Source organism: Opisthocomus hoazin, chromosome 27 (genome assembly GCF_030867145.1).
Source record: "Opisthocomus hoazin isolate bOpiHoa1 chromosome 27, bOpiHoa1.hap1, whole genome shotgun sequence".
NCBI classification, from domain to species: domain Eukaryota; kingdom Metazoa; phylum Chordata; class Aves; order Opisthocomiformes; family Opisthocomidae; genus Opisthocomus; species Opisthocomus hoazin.
The window spans coordinates 1134045-1155502 of NC_134440.1; the positions used below are offsets into that span (position 1 = coordinate 1134045).

The 21458-nt window shown below is 73.2% G+C and overlaps 1 protein-coding gene across 1 annotated transcript; it reads right to left on the reverse strand.

Annotated features, from left to right (window-relative positions):
• Positions 1-155: 155 nt before the first annotated feature.
• Positions 156-21420, reverse strand: ARID3A (AT-rich interaction domain 3A). The gene is made up of 9 exons (XM_075444227.1): positions 21338-21420; positions 18473-19359; positions 17496-17817; positions 2979-3051; positions 1820-2003; positions 1477-1724; positions 857-1153; positions 693-782; positions 156-564 (listed from the first exon to the last, which is right to left on the reverse strand). Exons 2-9 carry the CDS (start codon positions 18883-18885, stop codon positions 251-253), a joined length of 1941 nt encoding a protein of 646 aa, XP_075300342.1. The 5' UTR covers positions 18886-19359; positions 21338-21420; the 3' UTR covers positions 156-250.
• Positions 21421-21458: the final 38 nt, after the last annotated feature.

Consider the following 21458-nt stretch of genomic DNA (forward strand, 5'->3'; position numbering starts at 1 on the left):
AGGATCTACGTGAATAAAATATCTCCCCATTTCCCATTATTTTTTATCTTCTTTTCCTTTAGAGAGTGCCAGGGGGTTTCACTAAAGCTCGCGTCGGCAGGCGTCCGTGCGTCTGTCTGGAGGTAACACGAGTTAAAAAATAATAATAATAATAATAATAAATGTACAGTGCAAAGTGTGATGTGAGTGAGGTAAACGGTCCCGGCGCGGCGCGGCGGGACGGCCGGCGGCTCCGGCAAAACCCCCGGGGCTAAAGCTTTTCCGCCTCGCACAGGAAAACCCAAGCGGGTCGAGGACACGGGCAGAGCCCGGGCGCGGGGCTTGGCGCGGGCGAGGCCGGCGGCGTTAAGGCGAGGCGTTGGTGGAGGTAGAGCTGGGGGGCACAGCCAGGCTGGCCGGGGCCGGGGGGGGGGACGCTGCCGCCGCCGCCGCTCCCCACCGCGCCGCCGGCACCGCCGCCGCTGCCCCGGCTGCCGCCGCCGCCATTGCCTTTGCTGAAGGCAGAGGAGGGCAGCGAGGAGGAAGAGGAGGAGGAAGGGCCGGGCGTCTGGGCGAACAGCACACCTGGGGAGAGAGCGGGGGGCTGAGCCGGGGCGGGGGGCACAGCCGTGCCAAGGTGCCCGCGCACACCGCGGCGGGGGGCTGCGGGGACGGCAGGGGCCAGGCAGCCCCCGGCCCGGGCGGCCGCTCACCTGTGTAGACGATCCCGTTGATCTCGACCGACATGCTGATGCTGCCGGTGCCGTTGCTGCCCAGGCCGGCGGCGCAGTCCGCGCGGTTCTCTGCGGGGAGAGGCCGGGTTACGGACTGCGCCGGGCGCGGCGGCCACGGTGCCGGTGCCGGTGCCGGGACTGACCTGGCGAGCGCGTGCCCTGGCTGTTGATGCGGATGCTCATGGGCAGCTGGGCCGTCATGGCCAGGAGGTTCTGCTGCAGCGCCCGCTGCATCAGCCGCTGCTGCTCGTCCGACACCAGCGCCAGCTTCTTCTCCGGGGGCTCCCCCGACTCCAGCTTCTCCCGCAGCTGCTCCAGCGCCGCGGCCTGCGCTGCCGCCGCCACCTGCACCGCTGCCGCCTGCGCTGCCACCACCGGGTGCCCGGCCAGCGAGACCGGGAGCCGGCTGGGCACCGAGATGGGGATGGGGGGGTCCTCCTCTGCAGGGGCACAGCGGGGGTCAGCCGCACGGGGACAGGGACGATGGGTGCCACCACCCCGGAGGGCCCTGGCACGACGGCTGGGGGCCCCTCCGCGCCTCGCGTCTGTGCCGGGGGCTGCCCAGCACCTCCCACCCCTCCGAGGGCCAGAGCCGGGTGCCCAGGGTCAGGGTCCCTGCAAGGAGCCCTGGTGCAAGGAGCCGGGGGAGGGGACGGCAGCGGGACCCCCAGCCCGCGGCGCCCAGCTCTACCCCCGCTGGGGCTGCGTCCCCGGTGTGGGGAGGGGTCTCAGCCCGCAGCCCCGACCCCACGGGGGCCGTTACCTTTCTTGATCTTCTGGACAGGAGCGATGGACCCGCCGTTGGTGGCGGAGGCCAGCCCCAGCGCCGGCACCGGCAGCTTGGGCGAGGAGAGGAGGCCGTGGGTGCCGCCGGGCGAGTAGGCGAAGAGGGAGCTGCCGAAGCCCTGCCGGCGGCCCTCCCGCCGGTTGCTGTCGATGGCCGCCTGCAGCTCGTTGGGGTTGCTCAGCCCTCGCTTCTCACATTCGTAGGGGTACAGGTACTTCATGTACCTGCCGGGGAAAGGGACGGCGGCGGCGATGGTGCCGTGGCGGCCGGGCCCCCCCTCCCGCCGTGCCCCCCTCCCCGCGCCCACCCCGCCGCTCACTGGGTGCGCAGGGTGAAGGCAGCGCTGGTGATGGAGGTGGGCAGGTTCAGCCCCTTGGTGATCTCCCGCCACAGCTTCTTGTTGATGACCTCCACCAGGCCGCCCTTCTCCGTCACCAGCGTGTACAGCATGTAGAGGTCCAGCACCTGCTTGGCCATGATGGGGATCCGGTTGACGGGGGTCCCTGGGCGCGGGAGGAGGAGAGAGCGGGTCTGGGCTGCTGCCTTCCCCCCCACCAAGGGCAGGGGGGAGCCGGCGAGACCCCCGGGAGGCAGCGCAGAGGCTGGGGGGCTCCGGCTCCTCCCTCCCCTTCCACCGTCCCCCTCTTTCCCCCTCGGGACCCCCCTCGCTGCCGTCCCGCTGAGCGTCAGCCCCACGCACAAAGGAAACAGAAACTCGCAGTTCTGCGCCGCAGCCCCCGAAACGGGGCCGAGCGCGGTTTCTCAGGCCGAGGCCGGCGGCACCCGGCAACGCGAGTTATTTATAACGGCGGCGAGGGTCCCGCGAGCCGGGGGGTGCGCCGGGGGGGTCACCCCTCCAGCGCCGGGGCTGCAGCGTCCCCTCGCTCCTGACGTCTCTGCCCTCCCGGCTCCGGTGGGCTCGGGGGACCCCGGGGGACGCAGCCAGCGCCGGGCAGCAGCCCCCCAGCCCCCCCCCACACACACGTGCTTCCCCAGCCTGACAAAAGGCTGAAGGCAGCGATGCGTCAGCGTTTCCAGCCCTGTTTTCCACGCAGGAACCGGACCCTCGGCCAGGCGAGCGCTTCGCTTGCAGCCCTTCCCACCCCCTCGCCCCCCCGGCCAGCCGGGGCAGAGCGGGGAGGCAGCGGGGGGGGCTTCGCCCCTCGCAATAACCGGGGCAAAGGACCGTGGGGGGAGGCAGGGCCAGGGGCAACGCACCCAGGAGGGGTCGGACTCTGCGGGGAAGGGGCCGCAGGTCGCGGCTGCGATGGGCGCGGGGAGCGGGGCCGGGTGAGGGGGGGCCGCGGGCGCCGGATCCAGCCCAGCAGGTTTGAACCCGCTGTGCGCAGAGGTTAAAAATTAACGAGCGGCGCGGCCAGAGCTGTAACCGCGGCGCTGTAACGAGGGGCAAGGAAACGAGCCCCCAGCCCCAGGAGGGCGTGGGGGGAGCGGGGCCGGCGCGGGGGGGGGGGGCTCACCTCGCTTCTGCATGAAGCTGAAGAGGTCGTCCAGGAACTCCTTCCTCCTGGGGTCACCGTCCAGCTCGTACAGCTGCGCAACGAGAGGGGAAAAACGCTCAGAAAAGCCCCTTACCGGTGCCCCCGCCGGCCCCCTGCCCGGAGAGCCCCCACCCTCCCGAGGAGCATCCCCGGGGCTTGCGCCCGAGCCGGTCAGCTCGCCGGGCACCAAATGGCTCGGGGGGTCCTGGCACGGGGCCACGGGATCCCCGGGGTCCCCGCAGCTGGGGGCTGACCTGCGCCCACGCCCCGGCAGGATTCCTGGCACGGCGCTGCCGTGCCCCGCCCGCCCCGCTCAGCGCCGAAACGCCGGTGCCGACATCGCAGCGCTGCCCGATGCCTCGCCCGCGGGCCAGACGGCTCCCGCGCCGCGAGCGCTGCGCTCGGCCCCCGGCTCCTCCCGGGAACGCCGATCCCGGTTATTTTTAGCATCTGCCGCGCGCTTGGCACGGAGGGGAGCGACGCTTCGGCGTGACCCATCCTCCGCACCTGCAGTGCCGGAGGGAGCCAGGGCCGGGGGCCAGCGTCGGGAGCTGGCGAGCTCGTGTGCCACGGTGCCCGCTTGTGTGCCGCGGTGTGAGCTCCTGTGCCATGGTGTGAGCTCCTGTGCCGCGGTGTGAGCTCCTGTGCCACGGTGTGAGCTCCTGTGCCGCGGTGTGAGCTCCTGTGCCACGGTGTGAGCTCCTGTGCCGCGGTGTGAGCTCCTGTGCCACGGTGTGAGCTCCTGTGCCGCGGTATGAGCTCCTGTGCCGCGGTGTGAGGTCGTGTGCCTCGGTATGAGCTCCTGTGCCACGGTGTGAGCTCCTGTGCCGCGGTGCGAGCTGTGCCTGCCGCGGTCTGCTCAAAGGGGGTCCCTGGGGGTACAGCCCTGGCAAACGAGGGCCGCGACGCGGCGAGGAGGGCGGTCAGCTGGACCCTGTTCACCTCTGGAAAGCAGCAGACCTGCCCGGCGAGGCCGGCGCAGAGCGCGGGCTGCCCCGGCGAGGCTCCGTGCCCGTCGGGCGGTGGCCGTGCGGCCGCTGCTCCTGCAGGAGCATCCCCCCGGGTCGCCGCGCTGCCCGGGGCACGGCTGCCGCAGCGAAGCCAGCACGACGAGCAGAGCCGGCGCTGCGTGCCGCACCGCGCGCAGCCGGGACGCGTCTTCCTGCGCCGGGGCAGGCAGACCCCGGCAGGCTTCCGGCACGGCCGCGCCTCGAGCACCCGGGGCAGCTTCTCCCTGGCCCCCGCCCCGCGCCGACAGCCCCACACATTCCTGCCTGATTTATGGCAGCAGGACGGGCTGGCCCCCGCGCCCCGGCACGCAAGCAGGCCGGCCGGCCACGCCGCCTCGGCCGCTCCCCGGCGCTGGCAGCCCCAGCCCAGCCCGGTTTCTGCTGGGAGGCGGCAGCCGGCGATAATCCCCCCCCCGAGGGGTGTCAGAGCCGGCGCTGCCCAGATGCCGCGGGGATGGGACCCCGCAGCCCTCGCCCCGGTCCCTCGGCGCTGAGCAGCTCCTGCCTTCCTCTGCGACGGCTTCGCACAGGGGGCTGCGAACGCAACCACGTAACCCCCCGGTCACCGGTCACCGGCACAGTGTGACCCCCCATCCCCGGGAGGATCCGGACCCCACGGGGCCATGCTCCGGAGAACCCCCCATCCCCAGGAGGATCCGGACCCCGCGGGGCCATGCTCTGGAGACCCCCTCCCCCATCCCCGGGAGGATCCGGACCCCACGGGGCCATGCTCTGGAGACCCCCCGCCCCCCATCCCCGGAAGGATCTGGACCCTGCGGGGCTGTGCCCCCCACCAGCCCCGACCACAGGGATCAGCAGGGCCGCGCCGGTGAGAGGGGCCGGGAGCTGCGGGAGCAGCAGAAACCCCCAGTTCCCCGGCGAACCCCCGGACGGGGCAGCAGCCGCCGGTGGCGCAGAGGCCTCCAAGCCCCTCTCCCACCCCGGTGAGGGGTCCCGGGTGCGCTCAGCCCAGCCCGGGCGTTAAATACAGACCCGGGGAGGGAGAAGGGCCGTGGCACGGTGGAGGGGAGGGGGCTGGAAAACCATCCCCTGCCTCCTTGGGAGGAAGGGAGATGTGAAACCCCACAGGTGCTGGCAGCACCGGGCTGTGCCCCGGTCTCACCCGTCCCCGGGCAGAGCCGGCAGCGGTGTTGGTCTCGGCCCCGGTGCCGTCCCCGAGGCCAGCGTCCTGAACCGCGGCTGGGCACGGGCACGGGCACGCCAGCAGCGAACGCGGAGCCGTCCCGGCGCAGCACCCGGCACAGCGCGAGGGGAGCACGAGCAACCCATGAACCTGCAGAGCTCTGAACATCCGTGCGCCGCTGAGAACGTCGGTTCGTTCAGTTTTCATAAAGCCAGCTCTCCCACAACGCCGCTCTCCCCTGGCTCGGGCAGGGACGAACGCCCCGGCTCATTTACTGCCATGACCGCCCCGGCCGTGGGCCCCCCCGGGCTCAGTCCCGAGGGGAACGGATGCGTTTAAGAGGATGAAGGAAAATTAACCGTCAGCTGAGGAAAGCGTGTGCCGGCCGGGTCGTGGGATTAGCGGCGGCGGGCGGGCGGCTGCCCCGTGTGCCATCCCCCACGGCCATGGCTGCTCGCCCCCCGGGCCGGGGTGAAGCCGCAGGGGGGTCCGCGGGGCCGGGTGGGCAGAGGGAGCCCCGTTCCAGGCCCTGCCGGCACACCCCGCCGCCGCCGCCGGGCAAAGGACGTTTCGCAAGCTGCTGCTTGTGGTTACCGGCGAGATTTCGACAGCTCCGCCGCGCTCGGCTGCTGCTCGCCGGCCGCCGCCGCCCCGGAGCGGGGAGAGGGGCTCGGCCGGGCCGGGGCTCCCTGTGCCGGGCGCTTCCCCGGCTGCACCCCGGGAGCCCCCCGACCCTCGCCCGGCTCTGCCGAAGCACAGGAGCAGCTTCCCCAGAGCTCGGCCAGCGGCACTGCGGCCGGGACGTGCCCTGCTGGCACAGAATCACAGAATCACAGAATAGTAGGGGTTGGAAGGGACCTCTGTGGGTCATCTAGTCCAACCCTCCTGCTGAAGCAGGGTCACCTACAGCAGGCTGCACAGGACCTTGTCCAGGTGGGTCTTGAATATCTCCAGAGAAGGAGACTCCACAGCCTCCCTGGGCAGCCTGGGCCAGGGCTCCGTCACCCTCAGAGGGAAGAAGTTCTTCCTCATGTTCAGATGGAACTTCCTGTGCCTCAGTTTGTGCCCATTGCCCCTTGTCCTGTCGCTGGGCACCATTGAAAAGAGCTTGGCCCCATCCTCCTGACACCCACCCTTCAGATATTTAGAGGCATTTATAAGGTCCCCTCGCAGCCTTCTCTTCTCCAGGCTGAACAAGCCCAGTTCCCTCAACCTCTCCTCGTAGAGGAGATGCTCCAGTCCCCTCACCATCCTTGTAGCCCTCCGCTGGACTCTCTCCAGTAGCTCTTCATCTTTCTTGAACTGGGGAGCCCAGAACTGGACACAGTACTCCAGATGAGGCCTCACTAGGGCAGTGTAGAGGGGAAGGAGAACCTCCCTCGTCCTGCTGGCCACACTCTTCTTGATGCACCCAAGGATCCCATTGGCCTTCTTGGCAGCCAGGGCACGCTGCTGGCTCATGGTTAACCTGTCGTCCACCAGGACACCCAGGTCCCTCTCCGCAGAGCTGCTCTCCAGCAGGTCCACCCCAAGCCTGTACTGGTGCATGGGCGCGGCGGGCAGCGCGTCACCGAGCGGCAGCCGCCGAGCTGCCCCCGTGCCCCTCGCCCCCCGGCACAGCCCGAGACGCGGCAGGCGCAGAGACGAGCGACGCAGCAGCCCCTCGCAGCACCTCCGAGCACTGGCGGCAGCCCGCCACGGCCGGCACGCCTCGCTGGCAGCCCACGGCTCCCGCGCCGGCGAGGACGCGGCAGAGGCGCCGAGCACCCCGCAAACACCAAGAGGCAGCGTGGGCATTGCAGGAACGCCTAGATATTGGGTCTCAAAATAAAAATTGAGGAACAGAAACATGTTCTCGTTTCAGCAGCGTGCGAAACCGAGCGCGCAGCCGGGCCCGGCATGGACCGGCTGCTGCTGGCACCGCCGGACCGAAATCAGCAGGTGCCGACCCCCGGCTGGTGCTGCTGCCGCGGCGGTGCCGGTGCCCGGCTCACCGAGCTCGAGCGCGGCTCCTGCTCGGCACCAAGCGCGGTTCCTCGCCGGCGAAGCGCGGGCGGCGGCGGCAGGGCCCGGTGCGACGCCGGCCGTGGGGCTGCGAGCCGCGGGGAGAGGCCGCCTCGCCGCCGCTGAGTCAATAGATTTACATTTCGTAATTAGGGAGGCCGCAGGGAGGTGGAAACGACTTAATCTGTAACGCAGCTGCCCTGAGAATATCCTCTTACCGTGGGGAGGCCGTCCGCCACGGCGGGTCCCCACGGCGAGAGCGCGACGCTGGGGGATGCTGCAGCAGAGCTGACCCCAGCCCGGCCGGGGGGACAGCAGACACCCCCAGGACCCCCCCCATGCTCGGGGATCTGGCCCCGTGCACCCAGAGCTCACCCAGCACAGGGAAAATGCCTGGCACGGCCGCCTGCCCTGGCACCACCGGTACCGGTGTGCCGCGGTGCCCGGCCCCCCTCGCCGGTGCCACCGGCCGTGGCCCCCGGCCCGTCCTTGCGGGCGGCTGAGGACGAGGTGCCAGATGGCCGCTGCCAGCAGATAGATAATTAAGTGGAGGGGGAATTAGGCAGGCGGCGGGCGGGCGGTGCTGACCCCGCACCCCCGCGGCCCCGCAGGATGCCGGCCCGGCGTTTGGTGTGGATGACCGGATCAACGTCGCAAACCAGATTACGAGAAAATCCCAACCCGTTGGCGTTCAAAGGGCGGGCGGCGAGGCGGCCCCTCGGCCACGCCAGGAATGCAGCAGAGAGCCCTCGGCACGGGAGCGGTGCGTGCCGGCTCCGTCGGGAGGGACCCCCGGGACACCCCGCAGCACCCGCCGCTCCCCTGCCAGCAGCCCCCGCGCTGCGGCCGGGGGGGCAATTAGAGCCGGGAGGGGAAGCGCCATTTAACGAGGCTGCGGGAGCGCCGGGGCCAGGCGAGCGTCCCCATCGCAGGAGCCCCACGCCCGCTGTGCCAGGAGCCGCAGGGACCCCCCCAACCAGCGGGCAGGGGTCTGCGGGGCTGGGGCTGCCCCAGTGCCCGGGCCAGCGTCCTGTGTCCCAGTTCAAGCCACCCCCGCGGCCCCCCGCCCCGGCTCGCTCCGGGTTCCCAAGCCTCAGGGAACCATTTCCAAGTTTCTTCTCCATCGCCAGGAAGTCTCGGCGCTCCCGGCCTTCCTCCCTCCTCTCCCAGACCGGTCTGGGACGTGCACGCCGCGAGCTGGGGGGGATGGACAGACAGACAGACCCCAAGGGCTGCAGCAGTGGCGGGGGGGGGGGGCTGGTGACCCCTTTGGGGGGCTCGACCGCCTCACAGGGGCTGAAAAGCCCTGAATTTCTGCATTTAGGGAAAAAACACACCACAGGCAGGGGCGAGCCCGGTGCGGCGGCCGCGGCAGGTAGCTGGGCCCCCGGCCTCGCCGGCAGCCTCCAGCCCGGGCGGTGGGATGGGGGGCCGGGGGGCTGCTCCTCTTCTCCTGCTTTTCCCCCCTCCTTCCTCCGAGCCGCCCGGGACGCGTCGCTTTGTCCCGACAGCGCGGGGCGATGCCGGGGGGGGGGAACAGGACAGGGACCCCGCTCGCTGCCGAGGGATTTAACGAGGAATGAACAGGCAGGCGGTGTTTGCTGCCCTGCTCCCGCCCGGGCACGCAGCCCCCCGGGACCCCCCCACGCCTGGACCGCGGCGGGGGCCGGGGGGGCCCCTCCTCGGGGAAAGCAAGCGGTTTGTGGAGCCCGGAGCGAGGGGCTGGCGAGGAGCCCTGCGCCGCAGCGTCGGGGGGGATGCTGGGGTGGGGGGGTCCCGTCAGACGGTGGCTGAGCCGGGCCGGGGGTCCCCGAGGCCCCTCCCCGGGGGCTCCGGATCTGCCCCCCCCCGCGAAGGGTGCCCAGCCCCGATCCCGGCGCAGATCAGGCGCTCAGCTTAGGGACGGGTCACCTCCCGCCCTCCCCCCCTAATCCCGGGCGAGCCCCCCCCCCGCCGAGCACAGCCCCACCCCAGAGGCCCCGGGGCGGTCCGGCCCCCCCCCCCGCCCAGCCCCCCGACCGGCCCGGCGGGATTCCTGCTGCCCGCACGGCTCCCGCAGGGGGGTCCGGCCAGCCCCGGCCCCCCGGCCAGCCCCTGGACCCCCCGACGGGACCCCCCGCCAGCCCCGGCCAGCCCCGGGACCCCCCCCGGGACCCTCTGCCAGCCCTGGCCAGCCCCGGGACCTCCCCCGGGACCCTCCGCCAGCCCCAGGATATCCCCGGGACCCCCCGCCAGTCCCGGCCCCCCGGCCAGCCTCGGACTCCCCCCCCGGCCCCCCCGTCAGCCCCGGGCTCCCCCCGGGACACCCCGGCCAGCCCCGGCCCCCCCGCCGCCCTTCCCGCGGCCGCATTGTCCCCGCCCGTTCCCAGCATTGTCCCCACGGTCGGAGCGGGACGCGGCCCCACCGCAGGTGCCTCCCCCCCCCCGAGCCCCCTCCCCAGGCTGGGGGCTGCGGACCCCGCGAGCGGCACGGGGACAAGCCCGGTCCCGGTCCCCAGCCATTGCCCCAAAGCTCCGGGGGCCCCGGGACCACCCGGGCGTCCCCCGGCACCCCTCGAGCGATGCTGCAGCCACGTCCTGGCCACGGCCCCGCGGGAGCCACCCCACCGACCCCAGGGACCACGGCGAGCAGGAGCCCACGGCACCGCAGGCAGCGTCCCGTCCCAACCCGACCCCCCCCGGGGTGGGGGTCCGGGAGCCCCAGGCCCGGCCAGGCCAGGCGACGCGGAGGGACACGGGCCAGCGTCCGCGCCGACATGGCGGGTGTCACCGCGCCGACATGGGGGACGCTGAATGGGCGAATTAGTCGCCGTTTAACCTCCCTGACCCGCCATTGTCCGCATGCCACCGGCCGCCCGCGTGCCGCACTGCGGGGCCGCATGGGCCCGGCCACCGGCAGCCGCCGGGACGCTCCGCGGGGACCCCCGGCCACCATCCCGGCGCAGCGAGCCCCGGGGTCCGGACCGACACCCACGATGGCCGCGCCGCCGCTGCTGCTCTTCCCCTTCCCGCAGAGGAGGAAGCGAATCCTGCTGCGACGGCGCTTCCAGCCGCGGCCTCGCCGGGACCTGCGGGGCGGCAGCGTGCCGGGCTCCGGCTGCGCCAGAACCGGGTTCGGCGTCTGAACGCGGACGCGTGGCGCGGGCTGCCGGGAGGTCACGGCTGGGCGGTGGGGGACGGCGGAGCGGCTGCCCCCGCCAAGCCGAGCGCGGCCGGCCAGCAGCCAGCGCGGCGGCAGTGGCTCCCCAGCCCTCGCCGCGTGCGTGCCGGCGCATGCCCTTGACACGGGCTCGCTATCGCGCCAGACCTTCTGCAAATATTAATTCAGTGGAGTCAGGCGGTGTTGAGAAAGCTCGTCCCAGGGAGCAACACGCAGGGCCCGGCTCGCACGGCACCAGCACAGTTCCCACCGCCGGCACAGCTACCCATGACCGGCACAGCTCCCAGCGCCGGCACAGGTCCCCATGACCAGCACAGCTCCCACCGCCGGCACAGTTCCCACTGCCGCCACAGCTCCCAACGCCGGCACAGTTCCCCGTGACCGGCACAGCTCCCACCGCCGGCACAGCTCCCACCACTGGCACAGTTCCCACCGCTGGCACAGCTCCCATTGCCGGCACAGCTCCCACCGCCAGCACAGCTCCCCGCTACCAGCACAGCTCCCCATGACCAGCACAGCTCCCACCGCTGGCCGGGCAGACCCTGGTTCAGCGGCCGAGCCGCGGCCACGCAGCACAGACCTGGGGAAACCACGGCCTGCGCAGCGCAGCCTTCCCGGATGGAGCAGCATTGCAGACCCTCGGGCACGCGGTGAGCCATGGCCGGGGGCTGTCCCGCCCCGCGTGCCCCCAGCCCTCCCCGGGGTGAAGCCCCACAGGCCTGGCAGGTCGGGACCCCCCGGGTGCAGGGCAGGAGCGGCGGCAGCGCTGGCCTGTGCAGGCAGCTGGGGTTTAAATTCCACCACACGTAACCGCTCGCCTTCGACGGGGATCGCTGTGCGCCGGGGCAGATGAGTCACCGGGCTTCCACCGCCGGCCGGGGATTTGTCTCATTGCAAAGCTGTTCCTGAAATGCGAGGTCCCGCACCTCCGGCCGGCCGCCCACCCCTGGGACGGCTGCTCCGCCGACCCCGCCGGCGGTCCCGGCTGCGGTGGGGGCCCCGGGGGGGGGTCCCCCGCCAGCCCCCCACGCCCCAGCCCTGCCCGCGGGAGCTGGAAGAGGTCCAGGAGCCGCAGATGGGTTTGTCAGGCAGCCAGCAGCGGGCCGCCAGCGCTGGGAACCATCACCGCAGAGCTGCTCCGGCAGCGCCGAAACCTCGCCGCTTCCTCGCGCCGCCACCGCCCCGCGGAGGGCCCGAGCGATGCCAGCTCCGGCAAAGCTGCTGCGGCGGAGTGGGTGCAGGCACGGGGCGGCACGTCGCGGGGCTCAAGCCTCCGATGCTGCCCGAGCCGGGGGCTCCACAGTGGCCACGGGCAGAGGGGTGCATGGGCAGGTGGGGAAACTGAGGCAGGAGGCGAAGGCCTCTGCCAAAGGGATTTTGGGCTGGCACCTGCCGGGTGCTCGCGGCTGTGATCTGTACCAGGGCAAGACCCCGAGCCGGCTGCTGCAGGCAGATAGGGAAGCCCTTTCCCAAAGGACTGTTGTCACCACAGCCATGACAGGGCCACCCCCTCCTCATGGAATGTGTAGGGAGCGGGGACCCCCCCGGGGAGAAGCGCCCCGGCCGCTGAGCAGCCCCAGCACAGGGGGGGTTATCACGAGCTCCGTCCGGAGCAGGGCCCCGGGCACGGGCAGACGAAGCGACCGACGGGAAGGGCCAGGGAGCGGCTCAGGAGCTGAGCCGGGAGCTGCCCCCGAGCCCCGAACCGGCTGCCCCCGGGGCTCTGAGCCCGGCGAGCGGCCACACACGCAGCGCCGGCAGGGATGAGCCCAGGGGCGAGTGGGGGGCTCCCCCAACCCCCCTCCACCCCCCAATTGCGGCACATCCGGCCGGGCCCCAGGGCCAGCTGCCATTTCTCCTGCGGTTTGGGCCAGAAATAGGGCGATGGAGCAACGCGGCGCGCTTGCCCAACCGCCCCGCTGCCGGGCGGCTGTTTGCTCTGCTGACAAAGGACCTGCTCGACGCTCGGCGCTGCTTTTTTTTTTTCCCTTCTTTTAAATAAACCCTCACTCCTGTTAGTTCAGCTGTGCCGGGGCTGGGAGGCGGCCGCCTCCTCTGCAGCCCTTGAATCCGCCCGGGGGGCCGGGGCTCGGGGGGCTGGGGCTCGTGGGGGGACACCAGCAAGCGATGCCCAGGCTGGGGGGAGTCAGCCCGGCTCCGAGCCGAGGGATGCTGGGGGGACAGTCCCGGGAGCAAACAAAATCAGCCGGGCAAAGGTGCTGCCAGGGCACCCAGGGCAGGAAGGACGTGTCCCCCGTCCCCACCTCATTAATTATCCCGGCTCTCGTTGGGAAAACGGCTTCGCGTGGTGCCCGGACAGCGGGAGCGGCACGGGCACGCAGGCGTCCGGCTGGAGGAGGCACTCGGCCGTTAAGCCGCTCTCGCAGAGCAGTCCCTGACCCCCGGCCAGGGATCCGGCGGGATTACGGCTCCGGGAAGGCTCCCTGGGCGCCGTGAGCCGATTACCGGGCTGGATCCCCGGCCAGGAGCACCCCGCAGCGAGCCGCACAGCGGTGCGGGCGAGCCGGGCGATGGCTGCGGTGGGGTGGCCGGGGAGGACGGGGCCCTCCTGCCGGGGGGGCTCCACCTGCCACCGAACCACGGCCCCCGTGCCCCGTCCCGCTCCGGTCCCCCCTCGCCCCCGTTATCGGTCGCCGGCCCGGCCAGGCGCCGCAATCGCCTGCTCCCGGCACCGCAGGGCCCGGCCGGGGGCCCCAGGGCGCTGCCCCTTATCTGCGCACCCCGCCACGCCGCGGGGCCAAACCGCCTCTGCGGCGGGGGGACGGCGGCCCCCGGCCCGGCGACGACGCGCGGGAGCCCCCTCCCCGGCACAGGGGCCCCCGCGCCCTCCCCGGGGGCGGCTCATCCGCCCGGCTGGCTAATGCAATAAAGCTCTAATCAATATTTTAAAGAAAGTAAATGGACCCTCCCGCCCTCGCGAAGAGGCCGCGGGGTCCGCGCTCCCGGCCAGCTTTAGGCTTTTTTAAATAAAAATAATCCGAGAGAAAGGCGTTCAGGGCCCCGCAGCGGGGGCTCTGCTGCCCGCGGGGGCAGAGGGGACCCCCCACACCTCAACCCGAGCCTGGTGGGGGTTTCTGCGCGGCCCTCCAAGCCCCAGGGCTGTGGAGGAGAAATGGGCTTTTCCTTGGCCCCCCCAGACCCTCCCGCGCTTCCTCCGGGAAAACCCCGGCTTCGCCTTCCCGGGAGCCGCCGCGGCCCTGCCCGCACGCGCAGCCCCGCTGGCCCCCGCGCCCGGGAGCGGGCAGAGCTGGGGGGCCCGGTTTCGCCCCCGCCGCCGAGGCTGCAGGGTTGCTTTCGTTCTTCGTGGGGTTTTTCCCCCCCCGACCGCTGCGCTTCGAAACGCCGCACAGCTCGGGGCAGCGCTGCTCGGCGCAAGGTGAAGGCTGAGGATTTCGCCCCCCACGTGCCACCGGCGCGGGTCGGCCGTCCCCGGTCAGGACAGCTTCACGAACCTCGCGCCCCGTCAGCGTGCCGGCACCCCGCCGGCCCCCCACGCCGGGCAGCAAACGAACACGGGGTGCTGATAACGACCAGCGCAGCAGCCTCGGGGAGCCCCAGTTGTAATTAAAACAAGGCACCGAGATTAAAAAAAGCCTCCAACGCTTCCTGCGAACAGGAGCAGAGGTGGGGGGGTCAAACAGCACCCTGTGGCCCCCAAACGGGGCACCCCCAGGGAGCCCAGCGGCTGCTGCGGCCAAGGGGAGCAGCGGGAGCCCCTGGAGCCCCAGGGACCAGCCCCCCCCGCTGCCAGCTGGGGTGATGATGGGGTGACGGGGTGCACGCGCCCGGGCAGCGCAGGAAACTCCAAAAGGGGCCGGGGCCGGAAACGCCGTCCCCGCGGGCTGCCGAGGCGGCCGGGCTGCCGCTCCCGGTATTACTGGGGCGCAGCAATAGCAGGAACGAAACAGAAAGGTCAGGAGGGGGGGTTCTCGGCGGGGGCAGCAGCAGAGCCCCCCCGCTCGCTGCCGGGGCCGGGGCGCAGACGCCCGAGCGGGTTTCTCCCCGGCAGCCCCGCAGCTCACGGCCAGGCGTGACGCAGCCCTCCGCGGCGGCACGCAGCAGCGCCGGATTTTTGGCAGGGGTTGGTCGAGCCGCTCGCGCCGGGGCAGCTCCTCAGAGCCCGGCTGGCCCGGCGAGCAGCGCGCTCCGGAGCGGCCGCACAACGGCCAGTGCCAGCGGCACGAGCCCCGGCAAGCCCCAGCGCCCGGCCGGGGGGCCCCGGGGGTGGGTGCCGGGGCTACAACAGCCCCAAGATCCAAAGGGAAGCGAGCCAGCGCGAGGGGGACGTGGGGGGCACTGCCCATGGGGGGCATTGCCGTGGGGAGCCTCCTTCCGCCCCAAAACCGCCCCTTTCCCCCCAGCAGCCGTCGGACCCTCGGCAGCCGCTGACCCCCGCCGCGCCGGGGCCCCTTTGTTCTGCAGCCGCCGAGGTGACCTCTGCCTGCGCGGTGGCCGTCACCGGGGTCGGGGGGTGCCACGTGCCGGCTCCTGAAACCCCCTAACCCTTCCTTGCACCCCCCTCTTCCCTGCCCCGAACCAGGCGCCCTCCTCCTCCTCTCCCTGACCCCCCCGTGCGCCAACCCAGGTTTGAGGGAATCTGCCCCAGAGAGGTCAGCGAGACCCCGTGTGGGGGGTGGGGGACAGCCCCCCTGCAGGCGTGGGGCACCGGGGGTCTCGGTGCGGGGACTGGGACGGCAGCACTGCCCGGCAGAGAGCGGGGCGCGCCGCGGCTGAGCCCTGCGCCGGCTGAACCGCACCGCAGCCGCAGGGAGACCCGCAGAGCCCCGGAGGTGGTGGGGGCCGGGGCTGGACCCCCAGCCCTGCGCTGCCTGGGGGGGCCCGAGCCTGCGAGGAGGCAGGGAGAGAGAAACCGGAGTCACCCCCTCCCCACACCGAGCCCACGCAGCCGCAGCTCGGCCGCGGGAGGTGCTGGGGCCCGGTTCAGCCGACGGGCGCAGGGGGCCAAACGCTCCCCGCGGGCTCGTGGCAGAGCCGGGGTGCTCCCCGCCCCGCGGAGCTCTTGTGGGAAAAGAGGAACCCCGAAAGAGCCCCTTCCTCGGGCAGCGTTGCTCCACCGCAGCAGGAAGCCCCACACCGGGGCGGCCGCGCTGGCAGCACCGCGTCCCCGCGGCGGGACCCGGCCACGGCGCAGCCGCACCGCGGAGCTGCCGGGGTGTCCCCCGAGGCACCCCCGCCCCGGCGAGGGGGCGAAGCAGCCCCTGCCCCACGCTGTTTACGTTCCCGCTGCTCCCGCGCTGGAGCTGGGCCAGGGGAGCTCCCGGCCGGCGCCCGGCGAAGCCCTGGCCCGGGGCCAGCGGCCGCGATCCAAGCGCCGGGGCGCAGCGGGCCGACGTGCCGGGGAAAGCCGCTCCCGGGGCTTCGCCTCCGCTCCTCCGCCCACGGCGCAGCAGGGGCAGCCGCTTTCCTCCCCCCCTGCCTCCGGCTCTTTCCATGATTACCCACCGCGCCGGGAAGCAAAAGGGAGTGAGGGGAGGGGGCTGAGCCCCTCTCCCCGGCACAGCTCGGGGGGCGAAGGCACAGAGGCAGCCGGGGACGCGCCAGGGCTGGAGTCCCCGGGGCTGTGGCTGCAGCAGGGGTTCCAGCAGAGCCCACGGCACCCACCGGCGTGGCACGGGTCCTGCGAGCGCCGCCACCCACCAACCCACCCCTAGGTTTTCCCGTTGGATCCCAAGGGCTGGGAGCAATTGCCGGGCGCGCGGGTTCAGTACGGCAGCGACACGGCGACAAAAGGAACAGAACCACAGAACCCTTAAGGCTGGAAAAGACCTCCGAGATCATCGAGTCCAACCATCAACCCACACCACCACGCCTGCTGAACCACGTCCCAAAGTGCCGTGTCTACCCGGTGTTTGGACCCCTCCAGGGCTGGGGACTCCCCCACCTCCCCGCGCAGCCTGCCCCAACACCCGACCACCCTCTCAGTAAAGACATTTTTCCCCCGATATCCAACCCAAACCTCCCCTGACGCAACCTGAGGCCATTTCCTTTCGCAGGCACGAGATCGCGTCCCCGGCCTCTCGCTCCCCCGACGCCAGGAAGCACAAAAAGAGAGAAACCGCAAGAAGAGGAGGCGGCGTGGGCGCAGCGGCGCGAGGGACGCGCGGGGCAGAAGCATCAGCGTCGCTCCTTCCCCGCGGCCGCGTGCTGGGGAGAGCGGCCGCCCGCTCCACGCTCGCTTGTGCTTCCTCCACTGGCCCCCGGCGCGAGGCTGCTCCTATCCAGATGTGCCGGCGGATCCCGGCAGCCCATTCCCCCTTTCGGGAGGGATGCGACGGCCCCTGCCCCTTCCCCTTTGGGGAAGGGGCAGGGGCCGTCGCATCCCTCCCGAAAGGCCACCGTGCCCCGGCCGCTCCATCTGGGTCCCATCTGCCGCTGCTGGCTCCCGTCCCTTCCCCCAGCCCTGAACTCAGATGTATTTAAACACACACATCAAAGGCGCCGGGCAGCCCCCGGGGAGCCCCAGCTCGCAGCACATTTCCTTCTATTAGCCGAAAGCGGGGCGCAGCGAGCTCCAGCGCCGGGAGAGAGCGGGAGCGTGCCGGCCTCCTGCCAGCCCGGCTCAGCCGGCACGGGGAAGGCGGCGGAGGGGGCAGCCGGCGTGCTTTCACCCCCCCGTTTCGCTCTTCAATAGCATTTTGGCAGCGGGAGGGGGGCAGCTTTGTCCCCAGATGTCCGCGGGGACGGAGCGGTTCCCGCCGGGCATCACCCCTGCGGTGACGGGGAGCAAGCCACGTCCCCATCGGAAACGGCTCGGGAGGGCGGAGAAGAGGAAAACCAAAAGCCCCTTCAGATTTGCAAGTTTGGGGTGGGCTTTTTCCATCATTTTCACTAGGGATTCTCCCAGGTCCCTGCGGCGAACCCCATCGTACCCCCTGCCTGTGCCGGGCCCGGCCACGGTACCAACCAGAACAGAATCCCACCGGAGCCAGCGACCAACGCGACAGGGGAGCGGGCACGGCTGAGCTCAAGCACCAAAACCCCGGAGAAGTCCCACATTTCCTTAGCGGTGACAACAGCAGCTCGATCCAAGAACGGTGCCGGAGGCGGCACTGCCAGAGTCATCTCACAGCGGCTCTCAAGGACACCGGGACACGCGGCGGAGCCGGGGAGGGACACGCGTCTCGGTGGGCACCTACCTGCTTGAACTGCTCCTCGTAGGTCCAGTCGCCGTGGTCGGGCGGCGGCGGCGGCGGCTGCGCGTGGCTCAGTCCGGAGGGGAGCCGCTCCTGCCCGCCCGGCAGCCGCTGCGGCTCGCCCCGGCAGTGCTGCGGCGCCGGGGGCTTGCGGAGCAGCAGGGACCCCGCGCCCGGCCGCACCGCCTCTGCCGAGCTGAGCCCTTCCTCTCCCATATCTTCCTCCTCCTCGTAGTCTTCCTCTTCCTCCTCCTCCTCCTCTTCTTCTTCCTCTTCCTCCTCGCCCAGGTCCTCTTCAAAGTCATCTTCATCCCACTTGCCCTTCCTGGAGCAGGGGGGAGGACAGACTTGGTCCCACGCCAGGCAGGGGGTTGGGTCCCCAAAGCCGACCCCTCTCCCCTGCCTGCCCACCCCACAGACACCTCACGGCCGTGGGGCTGGGACCACCCGCCCGGCACAGCCACGTCGGCGGGCGGCAGCCCCGTGCGGCACGGCCGGCCGCCAGCAGCCCAGGACGGCAGCTCCGGCGGCGCGCGGGGCTCTGCCAGCTGGCTCCCAGCCCGCTCCGTGCCCCGGAGAGGGCTCGGCCGCGGAGGAGGCGGCTGCCAGGGCCCTGCATAATTGAACGCCAGACCCGGATCCTCTGTCACGGCCCCACGCGGCTCCCCGGGCAGAGACCGAACGTCGCCTCACGCCAGCCCGGCACGAGGAATCACGGCCGTGGCGCTGAGCTGCTGCTCTGGGTGGCTCCCGCCCCGGGACGCCCCGACGGCGCCGGCTCACCTCCCCACGCCGAGCTGCACGAGTGCGGCCGCCCGGCACGGCGCAGGCAGCCCCCGCAGCTCCACCGCCGCTCCCCAGCCCCAAGGGGAAGCCTCAGCCCCCAGCCAGCCATGCCGAAACCCCCCGGGGCCAGAGCCCACCCCTGCCCCTTCCCCTGAACTCCTAAGACCTGCTAGTCAGTGCTAGCGCATACTCACAGATCTTCCTCCTCCTCCTCCTCGGAGCCCATCTCCTGCTGGTACCCGCCATCCTCCTCCTCGCCGCGCTCCTCCTCCTCCTCCTCCTCCTCCTCGGAGGCCTGGCTCTCCTCCGACAGCCCCGGGCTGGACGAGTGGCTGAGGCCGGCGGCCGCTGCCCGCATGGCGGCCAGGGCGGCCATCTGCGCCCGCTGGATGTGCGCGCTCTCGGGCTCCGCTCCTTCGTCCGAGGGTGCCGGATCCTGGCCGCGGCCCCGGGCGCTGGCGGGGGTCTGTGGTGGGGGCTGCGCGGGGGGCGGCGGGGAGCGTTGCTGCTGCGGCGGCGGCTGCTCCTGCTGCCGCGCTTCCAGCGCCTGCTGCAGCCGCGCGCGCTGCTGCCGCTGCAGGTTCTCCATCACCGCCTGCAGCTTCATGGCTCTGCTGGCTGGCGGGGGGTCCCCGGTGGGGCGGGGGGCGACGCTCCCGGGGGGCAGCGCCCGGGGGGCAGGGGGGGCAGCGCCCGGGGGGCGGCCGCGCTCCAGCGGGGCTGGAGCCCAAGGCTGGGGAGCGCCGGGGGGGGACAGCCCTGCCAGGGGGCTGCTGGGGTCCGCAGCGCCGGCGGGTGGGGGCAGAGGGACCCCCGGCCCCCCGCAGCCGTGCCCCGACGTCTCCTTCGCTGGAGGGCTCCGGCGGGACCCGCGGGCACGGTGCCGCTCGCCGGGATCCGGGCACTGGTGCCGCCGGCCGAGCACCCCGACGGGCTCAGCAGGCAGCGGCGGGGGCCCGGGGCATTGCCCCCTCCCTCGCCGAGCGGGCTCTCTCCGGGGGGCGGCAGCCTGGGGTGCGGCGTCCCCCCGCTCAGCCCTAGGGCTCGGCCGGCGCGGATTCCGGCAGGCGTCGGCGCAAACCTGCCGGGAGAAGCGAGCAGGGGGTCAGCGGGAGCGGCGAGCAGCAAGGAGTTAAAGACGGCGCAGGAGCCTCATTAATCTCGAGCTAATGAGATAGGGAGGCCGGGCCCTGCTGCTGGAGGGGGCAGGGGCCTGCCGGACCCGATAGCCCTGCCCGGCCCCCCCGGCGGCGGGTACCGGGGTACCAGTGCCCGCAGATAAGGGCCCACAGGGAGGGTGCCGGGAGAGCCGCCCCCTGCCCCCACGGGGGACAGGGCCCGTCCCCCGCCCCGGGGGCGAGGGGAGCGCTGGGCTCAGAGGGGGGAGCGGGCAGGGTGGGGGCCCCGGCTCTGCGGGGTCTCAAAGCGGGGGGTCCAGCGAGTCCCTGGGGTGGGCAGGCAGCCCCTCGCCCGCCAACACCCCCGCAAACAGGCTGCTGCCCCCCGTCCCCCCCACGCCCTCCCTGTCCCCGGGGGCTGCGAGCCGCTCGCCTCTGCTCCCCCCCACCGGCACGCCACGACCGGACCCCGCAGCTCCGAGCCCCCCGAGCCCCGGTGCAACCGGCCCCGGCCCCCGGCCGGTCACCACCCCACTGGTGACAACGACGGCAGGACCCCGCTGCAACCCGGCCGCGCAGACACCGGGGCTCGAGGCGCGGGGCAGCGTGCGGAGCCCGGCACCCCTCTGGGACCCGGTGGGGGGCGTGGGCGGCCCCGCCGCGGGGCAGGGGGGAGTCGGCAGCCACGGCGCGACCCCGCGAAGCCTGGAACGGGGGGCCGGGGGTTCCCCCGCGCCCCGGCCCCCCGAGCACTGCCCAGCCTCAGCCCCTGCCTCAGTTTCCCCTCCTCTGCCCGGTGGCCTCCATCTTGCCTGCAGGGGGGAGGCGTTGGGGCCAGGACCCCCGTCTGCGCTCCCCGCCACGCAGCCGGCCCACGCCGTGCGCGAACGCCATCCCCCGCGCCAGCCCCATCCCCGCACGTGCTCCCGGACCCCCGAGCCCCGGTCCCTCGGCGCCGGGAGCAGGGAGCGGGCGGAGGGGCCGCGGCCCCCGGTGACCTTGAGCCCCTTTGTCCCTCCGGGCGCGGGGCCGGTGCCTCCCCGACGGGCGGGGGAACGGGGGCGGGGGCGGCTCCCGCAGGTGCCCGAGAGCGGCGGCGGCTCCGCCGGGCTAAAAATACGCGGCGGGGGCGGGGGTGGGCACGGCCGGGGCCTTTGTGTCACCAACGCCGGGTCCCGCCGGACACCCCCGCCCGCTGCCCCCGCGGCACCGCCTGAGCCGGGGCGAGGAGGAGGAGGAGAACGGGGAGCCCGGGCCTGGCGGGTGCCCGGCCCCGGGGACGGCCAGGGCCGGGGGGCGCGGGAGGGACCCCCGGGGGGGGCGGCCCCGGGACAGACCTCGGGCACGGTGGCACGTGGCACCGGCCGCGCCCGGAGGCCCCTGGCTGGACCCGGAGAGGGGGCGGCGGGGCCCGGGGGGGGGACCCTGCCCCGAGAACCGGGGGGGGGGGGGGGCCGGCCTCCCCGGCCCGGGGGACGAGGCCTGGCTGAGCCCGGAGTCCCCACCCAGCCCGGCCCCGGCTCCCCCCCCGGGCCGGAGCCCCGGGAGACCGCGGGCCCGAGTCTGCCCGGCCAGGGGCGCGGGGCGGCGGCCGCTCCGCGCGCTCCCGGCGGGCGGGGCGGGGCGGGGCGGGGGGCTCTAACCGGCCGGGCAGTAACGCCCGCAGGGGACCGAGGGGCCGGGCCGGGAGCGGCCGCAGGGGGGGAGGGAGCCCCAGCCCCGCGCGGGGGAAGCGGCCGGGGGGAAGCGGCACCCCCGCCCCGCCCCACAGCCGGTCGCGGGGGCCCGGCCCGCCCAGGAGACGCGGCCGGTACCGGGCCCCGGTCCCGCCCAGCTCCCGAGAGCAGCGGGGAGACCCCGATCCCGGTCCCGGCCGCGGGGAGGGGGGGGGGCGTCCCGCTAGGGCCCGCCGGGCCGCTGCGGCGGCGCGTCCCCGCTTACCCGGTGCAGGCCGTGCGCCGCGAAGCCGCATAGCAGCCGCGGCCCCGGGGCTCGGGCTCGGCGGGGCCGGGGCGCGCTCGCTGCCCGCTCGGCGGCTGCTCTCCCCGCGGGCGGGCGGCGG